Source organism: Taeniopygia guttata, chromosome 2, assembly GCF_048771995.1.
Source record: "Taeniopygia guttata chromosome 2, bTaeGut7.mat, whole genome shotgun sequence".
Classification (NCBI taxonomy): domain Eukaryota; kingdom Metazoa; phylum Chordata; class Aves; order Passeriformes; family Estrildidae; genus Taeniopygia; species Taeniopygia guttata.
The window spans coordinates 36,389,315-36,401,369 of record NC_133026.1 but is presented as its reverse complement, the minus strand read 5'-3'; the positions used below and the strand labels follow the sequence as shown (position 1 = coordinate 36,401,369).

At 38.4% G+C, this 12,055-nt stretch overlaps 1 protein-coding gene across 11 annotated transcripts in view; it reads left to right on the top strand.

Moving 5' to 3' along the window:
- The window catches only part of SATB1 (SATB homeobox 1), a 91,820-nt gene extending 82,710 nt beyond the window's left edge, over positions 1 to 9,110 (top strand). For 3 of the 11 annotated variants that reach the window (XM_030264953.4, XM_030264954.4, XM_072925688.1), the window contains exons 10-12: positions 4,113 to 4,316; positions 4,803 to 4,898; positions 7,396 to 9,110. In XM_030264953.4, coding sequence (XP_030120813.1) covers positions 4,113 to 4,316; positions 4,803 to 4,898; positions 7,396 to 7,878 — 783 coding nt within the window. In that variant the 3' untranslated portion in view covers positions 7,879 to 9,110. The remainder of the gene's footprint in view (positions 1 to 4,112; positions 4,317 to 4,802; positions 4,899 to 7,395) is intronic. The other 8 variants (XM_002196727.7, XM_012571663.5, XM_072925691.1 and 5 more) reach the window with 5 other exon arrangements.
- Positions 9,111 to 12,055: the final 2,945 nt, after the last annotated feature.

The window sequence follows — 12,055 nt, the reverse complement described above, 5'->3', positions numbered from 1 at the left end:
AGGTGTAGATATTTTTTTTTCCTTTCAATAATAAAAAATGGAAGCATATTTTATTAGAAACTCTCTGTGAAAGAGCAGAAGATTTTATTTAAGCACAGCAGAGGTCTAACTGAAAAGAATAGAATTTGGATATATGGATAAAATGCATAGATGCTTTCTTTAAAATAAGCATGCTCATGGGTATTGCAGAGCCTAAGTTTTGGCAGTTATCCTCTTTGCGCTTTTCCTGCAATAGTTTGGCAGTTCGGCTTTCACAGGTTTTTTTTTCCTCTAATGTCTTGTGTTTCTTTACTAAATCCCTATCAGAAAACCAGACAGAAGACTCTTATTTATTTTAAATATCTTAGGTTTAGCATCTTTTTTTTTTCACCATTTTCTTGCTTACTGTAGCAAGACCTTTGCAGATGGTACTTGGTTACTTGAAAGTGCATAACAGTATTTTCTTTGTAGCAGATGGATTTAAGACTTTTAGTTCCCAATAAATGTAGGTTTACAATACATAACTTTACAGGATTTGTGTTGTATATAACAGGTTTGAACATATTATCTCAGAATTCATCTGCATGGCATTTTCAGCTTATCCAGGGCCCATGCCAGTATTTTAAGTAATAGGGAGAGCATAGTGATTGATAGCAGCTAAAGGCGTGATTTTGAATAGAAACAAAGGTTTTAGAACAGAAGGTGTCAAATTAAACTTTGTCAGTTTGAAAAGTAGTAACATCCTGAAAGTTCTCTAAACATATTTACATGTGGCTAATGTTTATATTTTGCTTTGTACTCTCTTTATATTCAGTGTAATGTTGCCTGGCAAATTTACTCTGTTTTAAAATCAAGGTTGTTCCCAATGTCATTGCAGAATTTTTGGGGGGTTTGCCTTTCTGCATAAATGTATCAGCTTCATTATTTTAATGCTGTTTTCTTAACAATGTACTCTATATACTGTATACACCGGCTGTGATCTAATCTGATTTATAAATATTTCCTTATTATTTTGTGGTCATTTCCACTTCCTGTAAAACTATAAAGACAAGAAAAAAAGGAAATTAGGCAGAAATTGTTCTAGACTTAAAAAAGTATGAAAGGAGAAAAACTAGCCCTGTTACATTCACTTGTAAATTCAACTGACTATTTGCAACAATTCATACCTTTTTTAAGATCAAATGGAAACAAAACATACATTTTACAGAACATAAAATTAACCATTAAAAAAGTCTGGATGATTTTTTTTTCATAAATTTTGTAAAAACATTTCATACTTTCTCATGTAGGTGACTTCTATGAATGACCTTTATTTCATGTACAGAATTCTGAACCAGAAACTAAATAAAATACTTCTATTTTAAATTGTTTGTCTTGAACCAAAAGAAAGCATATTGGGATAAAGTTGTTACTCTCTTAACAAACTAAGCCCCTACAACTACTCCTGCTGTCCATCCACTATCTCTTCTGAGAACATTGGTGAGATCAGCTTTCATAAATATGTACAGAAATAAACAATGAAGACCAAAAAATTGTTTCTATCCTTGTAATTATAAAAGAATTTAGTTGTTTGTTGCCATGTTTTCCATCAAATGTTTCATCAGAGTGTGTCTACTTTAAAAATGTGCTGAGTGGAATAGAGACATTTTGGTAGAACAGTAATCTTTTCTGTGTACCCTGTCAGAAGTATCTGTCTTCATTATCTCAAAATCCCTGAACGGCTAGCGGAGACATGTTTCAGGTTACAATTCATCAAATAATTTTAGATAAGGCATTAGAAGTATTATTTCAGTGCAAAAATTGAGAGAAAAATGTTAGAAATACAATGTTAGCTATCAGTAGTTAATAAAAATAAAGTCTGACCTAGTAAATATAGAAATAGAAAAGACAGTAAGGGCAGAAGGTATTTCTTAGTTAACAAAAACTGTTGTGAAATATATTTAATCAACAGAAAATGGTATTGCCTAGGAATTATTTTTTCTGATGGATACATTTTAGAAAGTCTCTACTGCATTTTTAAGAAACAACAAACCCTGTGATTCTGGTGGTCAGCAGACAAAACATCTGCAGCTTCTAAATGCATGGTGCAAATTCTTTTCCAACCTGTGTGTATACCTTGGACAGGTGTCATGGGTGGAGACGGGTTGTCTTGTCTTTTTTTTTTTACTTCCACCAAACTGTCATGATAGACAGCTCTCCTCTTTGTTTCACCACTTTAGAAAGAAAACCAACAGTTTCAGTATAAAGCAGTGTAGATTCCAGACAACCAAAGGGCGATTTTTATGCTTTGGCATGGGATGGTTTGTGGCTTTGGGGTTCTTTAATTAAGAATTTTGTAACTGCTCTTCAGTTAAAAGATCTAGATTGGTTGTTCTTCATCATCATCTCTCCTCCGTGCCCAAGAAGCTGCCTCTGCTTTCTGAGTGCACCACTTTTAACTTACTGCAATAAATGAATACTGCTGTTGAGCATAATCCAGCACTCAGTATCCCCGTGAATGCAAGTGAGCAGAGAGCCATGAGCAACACGTGGTTTTGTTAGGGGCAGGGAGAGCTCGCCCTGCTAATACATTCCAGAGACCCTTGCTACTGTTTTGAAAACATGCCATACAATTCCAGCCAGGACAGGCTGAGGGTTGTGTGCTCTATGTGAAGGCATTTGGCCACGTTTCCAAGTCGTCTCCCCACTTAGTGCATGGTCTAAGAATGGGGTGTGCTCCATCCCTAGGGTATAGGGGAGCCCTTCTGCTGCCTCTGCTCTCCCCTGTTTCTGCTCCCTCCCTTGCACACCTCATGAGCACCTGGCAGATTTTGGCCCCATTTAAATTTTTGCTTTTTCAGCTCTGCTACCACCATCTCTATAACATTTGTCATTTTGATAGTTTCTTGGGGGCATTTTCTTCTGTGTCATTTGTTCAGTTTTTCACTTATATCCAAGCAAATATACTTCCAATTTTTATCCACACCTCACTAAATATTTTCATATGCAATATTAATGTATTCTCTTCCTGTTGTGACAATATTTTTGCGCTGCATTTATAAACTATTAGCTAAAGATATGAGTATCTTCAAGAAAATTCATATCTATATCATATCTATGAGTCTATTGTATGTGTTAGTAAACCAGTCTGGATAAACCATTAATCCACTACTGGTACATATAAAAAAGACCTAAAAGCTTCTGTACATTTATATTATTTGTTGATTCAATAAAATGTCATATTATCTTTCCTACAGCATTAAGAAATAAAACTGCATGGACCTATTTTTGAAAACAGATCCTTGAAGCTAAAATAAATGTTTTATACATGTAATATTTTGTTCGTAAATTTTAATATATTAGAAAATTTCTGCTGATGTACACTGTCCTAGCTAGAGGGTTTGCATTCCTCTTTTAGAACTACCAGTGCACAGTTGAGAAAAAAATCCTCAAATTTTAAGATGTAAAGAAACATTAAATTTTTGTGATGAACTCATATGTCTCTTTCAGAAGCAAATTAGCAACTGTTTCAATTCTTGCAGGGGATTCTGTAGCCGACTTCATATTATGTGCCGCAAAGACTTAGGCACCTTTCTGTCCTTGATGTGGAAATGTATATCAGAAGCTAGAGTACATCTTTCTTCCCCCAGCCCCTAATAATCCTGTATGTAAAACTGAGAGACTGTTTTTTTTTTCTGGGTCTGTGAGGACAATCTGGGAACAGTTATGTATCACTTGAAATAAGTTCACCTGCAGAGAAACCTCTTTTTGTAGCAGAAATTAAGAAGTTACTGCATGACTGCATCTAGTCATAGGATTCCTGTCCTTTGAAGAGATATTAGGGAGTTCCTGTACTCCTGAGATTTATGTTAGGCAGCCCTACAGTCAAGCAAACAAATAGCAGCGTTGTGGTGTGAGACCAAGGGGAAGATGCTTTCCAAAATGCCTGTGGTTGGTAAGGGTCTGGGAAATGGCTGGGCAGCCACTCAGTGCGTTGGTCTTTTCTTTAAGTCCAGCTTGTGCAGTGAAAGCCCTTTTGATCAGGTGAGAGGATGAGAGAATGCAGCACCTCTAAAGTAGACGTTTCACCCTCATTTTGCCTCTTGCAATGTGATGAAAAGAAACCTAATGTTTTGCTGGTTTTTGTCTTCAAGGGGTGGCTCTGTGAGCTGTTACGTTGGAAAGAAGATCCATCACCAGAAAACAGGACCCTCTGGGAGAATCTCTCCATGATCCGAAGGTTCCTCAGTCTTCCTCAGCCTGAACGCGATGCCATTTATGAACAAGAAAGCAATGCAGTTCATCACCATGGTGACAGGCCTTCCCACATTATCCATGTGCCAGCAGAACAGATTCAGGTTAGTTTACCTTGGCCAATCCTGCAGAGCGCTAAGTAAATAAAGCTTTAAACGGAGCAAAGGAAATTAGTGTTTCTTCCCTCCTGGTCAGGCTAAACGCAGGTCTCCCGGTGCAAGATAAGAGCGCGCTGCCGTCCACCACCACAGTTCAAAGGAGACCGTGCGACCACCCACAGCTCTTGTTTCGCTTCGCTGGTTGTTTGCCAGTGTGTGTGGTGGCAGCGCAGAGGCGGCTGTGTGCGGGCAGGGCGAGCCCGTGCTGGCTGTGCCTGGCAGGACAGGCACCAGGGCCAAAAGGCACCGGGCAAAGGTCCTCCCTTCCCAGCAGAGCAGGAGGACCTTTTTGTGCTGCTGTTCAAAAACCAGGCAAGAGCCCTCAGCAGTAGCAGCTCGACCTGGGTAGGAGTGAAGGGAAGGGGATTTCTCATCCCACTTTAACCCCAGTTCAGATTGGGGTGAGTCAATATTTGTTTGTTTTTCCTTCAGAGCCCCTCTCCCACCACCCTTGGGAAAGGAGAGCATAGAGGCGCTTTCCTACCAGGCCTGCTGACCGCTGGACCTTGGCTGGGTGCTGCTCCGCAGGTGAGCCGGCACAAGGGCACCATGTCAGGGAGAGAGAGGAGGGGATGCAAGACCCACACAATGAGACTTGGAAGAGCTGCCCTCTGCTTCGGGGCAGCCCCAGCAGGGCCTCCTCCAGGAGTTGTGCACACCTTTTTGCTGGCACAGGCGCTGCCAGCAGGAGCGGAGCTGGCTGTTGTGCTAAGCTGTGTAGCCCAGGTTGTCAGTGGGGACTGCTGTCTCTCTGAGCCAGGGACTCTTTGATCGCTTCTCACAAACGACCTGAGGTCAGCCTTGTAACTGCTCCTTCTTAAAGGGCAGATATTACCCCACGCTTTTCCAGCCTCATCTGAGACCCTGTGTATCGCTTGTATTACCTATACTGAAAAATATTTACAAAGCTAGGAAGGATAGAGTAATCTCACAGCCAGAAACAACACAAGTGTATATTAAAGATAAAGAAAACTGAATAAGACAATCCCTTAGGATATCAAGTACTAAAATAATTGTGAAAGCCTGGAAACTTGCTGTTTGATTTAGCAAAAAGAGAGAGAAAGATCTATATTAAGTAATAAAACAGCACTTGTTTGAAAATGTACATTGTTTTTAATAAAATCGCTTCTTAAGGGGATAAAAGGAGAAGCTTATGCACAGTATAAACATTCAACCACTATGCCACTTACTTAGATTTTCTTGCCTTGTTGATAAAAGTTGTGTGTTTGATCTCATAAATATTATTCACATAAGCAGTTGCATTGTAATCTCTTAATATGACTTGTAAGAGTAAGGATTGGGAGACTGGGCCTGAGTTTTGTCTCTGCTGTTCTACATGGTGATTGTTAAAGATGCATAAATATGTAGCTCAGACACAAATTTTCAAACTGTATATACAAAGCCTCCAGTCTTATAAGAATTTCATGTGCTAGGAGTAGTCTTCAATCTCTTCAGGCCAGGAGCCTTGAATGAGACAGCTCACAGACCATAAAACATGGAAAGACCTGAACAGGGATGAGGAAGGAGCCCCAATTCCAGGGCATTTGTGTCAGATCTTAAAATATGAAGATCACTTAAAGCAGTGGCTTCTAAACCAGTTGCACATGTCTGTGCAAAGTCTCCACAATCACAAGAGTCCCTATGAAGTGGACAGAATTATAATCCCTCCAGTATTTATACCATTTGTACAGCATTTTGTGCTTCTTAGAGTCTCAAAGAACTGCTACTAGAAGCCTGGAAACCACTACCAAAACACAAAAATTGTTGAAGGGAGACTCTCAAAGGGAAATAAAATGAAGTGATAGCAACTGCTTGTTTTGCTGTGGTTGTTTTTTAATAATAACTGGTGGTTTGTACCATATGACAAGAAATTTGCTAATCCAAAATATCTTACTAACCAGTGCTTCCTGTGCTGTGCAGCAAAAGAATTGTCAACACAAACAGTAACTGATAAATTTACTTTTGATTTTAAACATGATCTTATAGTGTACTGTACTCTGGTGGTAGATGAGAAAAACATTTCTATCCCTAGGGCTCAGTGCCTCACCTTTTAAGAATGTTTCTGAATCCATGCTTGCAAAACTTCATTTTAAGCTCTTGTTAATTATTTACATCATGATTTGCTTTATCTTATTCTTCTGATGTGCATATTGGCTCATTTTTATTGCCTGAGTTTTTGGAATGCGCTATGTTCCCTTCTAATAATAATAGTGCAACTTATTTAGAGCTTTGCATCTTAGTGCTTTATAAATATTAACTAAATAATCCCCAGCGCAAACACAGAGGCAGGTAAATAGGTCTGTTCCCTGTTTGTTTGTTGGGATACAGGCAGTGCAGGCCTGCTCAGAGACCACAGGCAGGAGAGATCAGATCCAGAAGGGGAAACACAGATTTTCTACCTCCAGATCCCTTTGTCCTTGCCGAGGCTGGGTTTGACAGCGCCACATTAGGCACTTCCAGCCAGCATATTCTGTTGTAATGTTTGTAAGTTTGCCGAGACTTCAGTGCATGCTGAGGTCAGATCAGCCGTGAGCTATTTCTGTACTTAAAGAGCTAAAATGCTCTCCCTTCCCCCTGACTCCCCAGCCCGTTCGTCTAGCTATTGCTAGAGAGTTGCAGCCCTTGTTTTTGGGCAGCAGCTGCCGTTGCTGGCAGAGCTCCGGCACGTTTGCCCTCATCTGGCACTTTTCTCACTTTGCCCTTGCTACAGTTCTGGCTAAGCTGGTCAAGTTAATCCTATACTATGTCATTTAGCATTTTGTCTTGTCTGCACTTGACTCATGGAGCATATTCATTAAAATTTGTCAGCTAAACTGCACCAATGTTGTATCATCGGTGGTTTTGGTCTGGCAAAGCTACAGTATTCTTTTTGTTCTTTTTTCCCTTGCTTTTTTTTCTTTAAGCTTACTGAGCCTTTGTTTGTAGTTTTGCAATTTCTTCCCCCCACTCCCTCCTCAGGATTTTCTCAGTAACAAAATATGAGCAAAAATACATGTACAAAAAAATGCTGTTCTTTGTCTTGCAGCAGCAGCAGCAGCAACAGCAACAGCAGCAGCAGCAACAGCAGCAGCAACCAGGTCCCAGACTACCCCCAAGGCAACCGACAGTAGCATCACCAGCTGAATCTGAAGATGAAAATCGTCAGAAACCCCGACCGCGAACAAAGATTTCTGTTGAGGCCCTAGGGATCCTACAGAGTTTCATACAAGATGTAGGCCTGTATCCAGATGAAGAAGCAATCCAGACTCTCTCCGCTCAGCTTGACCTGCCCAAGTACACCATTATCAAGTTCTTTCAGAACCAGCGATATTATCTCAAGCACCATGGGAAGCTGAAGGACAATTCTGGTTTGGAAGTGGATGTTGCAGAATACAAGGAAGAAGAGCTGCTCAAGGATTTAGAAGACAGCATTCAAGACAAAAATGCAAACACGCTTTTTTCAGTTAAACTAGAAGAAGAGTTATCAGCAGAAGGGAACACAGAGATTAATGCTGAATTGAAAGACTGATCTAAAAGTATTATTTTCTTTCAACAGTGCCGCTGGTATTTACTAATGAAATGAAAATTCCATCTTGCGTTGTGTCAAAAACCCTTATTATTCATTGTTTGGCCAATGAATCTTCCAAAACTTGCACAAAAGTTGAAAAAAAGGATAATGCAGACTGCACTAGATGTTTTACTCTATTTTACAAACTGCTTCGCAGCAACAGATGAAGCGTTGAGGATTGTTTGATATTAATTTGTGTTCACTGGATACACTGTGAGTGTACCCAATAAGCATGATACCAGTGATTTTGATTCTGGAGCCTTCAGACAAGCATTACAACTTTTGTGATTTACTGTTTTTTGTTTCTGTTTTGTTCTTGTTTTTTAATTATTACTGTAGCACTCCACACTTGATCTTTGAAAAATCACATTTATTTAAAAAAATAAAATAAAAAGAGTTTGTTACTCTTGTTCTATTGTATGTTACAAAAGAACTATAGACTGTGGAATGCAGTTTAAAGATAACATATGCCAACAAATGCCTTGTATTATATGGCACTGCCGTAATTCAGATTTGTTTTCTTTTGGAAATAAAGGTCACTGTATTTTTTTTTCCATTCTCATTGTTACATGGTTTTAGAGAAAATGAAAAAGAAAATGTGAAACACGATTTAGTCCTCATTATTTATTTGTAGATCCTGCAGCATCATGTTGTAATTAATTTTTTTGGAAGTTTCCGTTAAATGTAATATTGCTTCTCTTGTTACCATACTGATTTTTTTTTCTATTTATAAATGTATTTTGATGGGCAGTAAAACAAAGTGTCTTAAAAGTTTTAAATAGAGAAAATGTGCTTTACACAGTTGCCTATAAAAAGTGCTCTATGTTATCCAAGCAATTCATACTATAAGCTTCACTCTTATTGTTGTATGCAATTTTTACTATCATGCAAATAAGCTTAGGTAAATAAAACTAATAGATCACCTTAGAAACTTATGCAATTAATGTGAAAATAATTGATGTTTGCAATGTGTCTTCCTTTGGTTTACAATCAATTTTAAAGCTACAGCTGTATAAATTTTCTGTATAAAGGTGTATTTCTTTTTTATGAGTTTATTGCTATGAAAACACCAGTTATTTTGTTACAGCTGGCTGTTTTTATAAGTGTATCACAATTTTCTTTATGCAGAAATGTTCTGACTAGGAGTGGTTATTGACTGTAACTACACAATTAAAATTGTTTGTATGGTATGATATGGCAGGGTTTGTCTGCGTATATGTATATCTGGGAGAAATAACTTGTTCTTAGTGCACATCATACCTTCTTGCCACCACTTTGTTCTCCTTTAAAATCACAGGCAGATTTTTTTTAATGACCTTCTTAAAATTTGAATTTAGATAACATACTTCAAAAGGAAAAACACAGTTTGGTTATGAAAATCATAACCTGTCCTTTCTTGGTTTAAAAACTTGCCTGCCCAACAGAGATAGCAGGATATTATTGAGTCAGAAGGCTATCAGGCATAAACATATTTACAGTTCCTGGCAGTAATGCACTTATAATGGATACAGCTGGTTTTATTTTACACTAGAATTATGCTAACACTGTTCCTTGCACTAATGTATAAACATTAAAAAAAACATTAATAGTCATAAAATAAATAGGAAAGATGGGGTTTGCTCATAGCAGTCTCCTTCTAAGCAAGATTATTTTAAATGGTCACTAATAAGGTTCTCGATAAAGCCATAACAATTGGTGATCTCTGAATTTATGCAAGGCTCATGTCTAAGCTAAAGAGCAGTCTGCACCTAAAAGTTATGGAGTACACACTGTTGTTCTCCTAGGAGATAAATAACTCACAAGCGGTGTGACTTGGGATGGGAATTCAGCTCAGTTCTTCCTGAAATGACTAAAAGTTTGCAAAACTCAACATGAATTTCAAAGGCACAAATGGCTCTTAGCAAAAGTCTTGGTTTAGTTCCATTAAGTTCATAAGGAATTTTAGAGCTGCTGCAGGGTGTCCTTTGTCTCAGTGTCCTTTGTGGGTCCACTGAGAAGCTCTCAGCTGTGGCACCTCTTGGCTTGTTCCAGGACTCTGTTGGGGCTGCACCATGGCTTGGGCTTGGGATCCAGTCCAGTTGAACGAAAAAGCCTTAGTACCACTCTGGGAGGGAAATAAGCCTTAGGAGGGACACATCTATGTAATTTGGCATTGCATTCCAATAAAAAGGCAGTAAAACTATGCTGTTGCTTAAGGGACTTGTAGTAGCTATAAAATTATTGATAGCCCAAAGCTATGCTGGTCACTAAAACACAAAAATAAGTCTAGTCTAGGGAAGTGACTGTGATCATGATTGGATTTCTTCCCTTATTTCAATGGCATTGTTGCTGTGTACAGCCATGCAGAGGGAGCTACGACTGACCCCTGTACACAGGCGAGGGGCAGGGTATGTAGCCCAGGCAATGCAAGCTGATTTGGTGGGCAGGACGATACTGCTGGCACCCTTGGGTACACTATAACTAACAACGTGTGCAGATAGAAGGCAGAAGGGGAAGTGAAGGAAAGAATTGAATGTACCTCTCTCCACACTAAATGCTAATATACACAGCACTCCAAATACCAGAAAGAGGGCAACCCTACAAAAGCATAAGAAGAAATGTTATTAAGTAGTCTTTGCTATCTTTGCTATTTCGTAAACAATTTCCTTTTCTTTTATCATTTTCAGTTTTATGGGTGCTGAAGTAGAGGCCATGTGTGCTTGCAGATGGTTATTATAGCTTTTTCTTTTCCATTATCTTCGTTGTTCTTTCTCCTACTGTAGCCAAGGTTATCTTCAAAATGGTTTAGCCTCTATAGTCACACATTACCTGCAGAGGAGTTCAAATCATTGCCTTTTTGTGTCCCAATGGGTGGGCTGCAAGTACAGTCTTTTAACTTGGCCTATGTGACCAAAAGCATTTTTTTAAAATCTTTGGTAGTGTTTTCAAAGGTGATATGGGTATTAAGGATTCCAGTTTTCTGTGAATGCAAGAGGTTTGTACTGTTGGAAATTCAGCTACAACAGGCATATGCCACCTTGACTCATGGACCAGTTAGACCACCTAGAAAATCAGCTTATGCTCTTTTCTGTTCCTTAAGCTCCTTTTCCTCACTGTCTGGTGGAAAAAAAAAAAAAACCAAAAAAACCAAAACAAACAAACAAAGAAAAAAAAACCAAACCAAACCAAAACAAAACAAAAAAACCTAAAAAAGACCTAACGCTTTTCCACTTCAGCACAGATTAAGAAATCAGACAGGAATTCTGTAATGAAGCACAAAAATTGAGACATAAAACTGGTATTAGTTGGGAAGTTGTTAGTAAACCTCACTGAGTAGAACTTCTCTGAATGTATGAAATGAGCATTTCATATATACTCAGGGAAGAATGGTGAAGGAATATTACTAGGAATAGAATTTAAGGTGCAAAGAAAGCCAAATGCCTAAAAAAGGGAACTGAGTGCTGGGAGAGGATGGCAGGACAGTTTTTTACTATAAAACTGAAGCTAAGTATTTACCATGTTTTATGTAATAGTGTTTACTATAAAAAATTGAGTATTTTTATTCTCTGATTATTCCCATTATTCTATATTTAGCTGACAAGATTAATGTGTATAAGCTAGAATCTCTGGTGTGTGTTTTTCCACCCTGAAAGAAAACCAAATAGGTCCCAGATTCCAAGAGGTCCTTGGACTGCCTGGAGACAGTCTCAAGACCCAGTCACATCCACAAGTTACTTATAATTATAAAGACTCACTACCCTACGATGCACAGGTTTAGATTTGTGTTTTGTATAATTACTTAAATTGCTAATACGACCCAAAAAAACTGTCCATGTATAAAAGTAAATTTTTGCACTTTTTTCTTTCAGTTGGGAAGGTGCAGCAAATGGAGAAAGCAAAAGGTTCCTCCAAACCAGTGATTTTGTTGTAATGATTTACAAAGCCAGTGCTTTGATTGTGTGCTGGGAAAGCACCAGATATTACTAAGTTCATTTGCCAAAGCAAATGCTCCATATGTTAAGACCCATATAAATGAGATATTATAGAGGCTCTACTAGAACATCAAGTATTACCAATCCTGCTTAACTTATTGAACTTGTGCTTTGAAGTCAGGTACATTGCAGAGACCAAAGGTATTTTGATTTTTGCATAATGATTT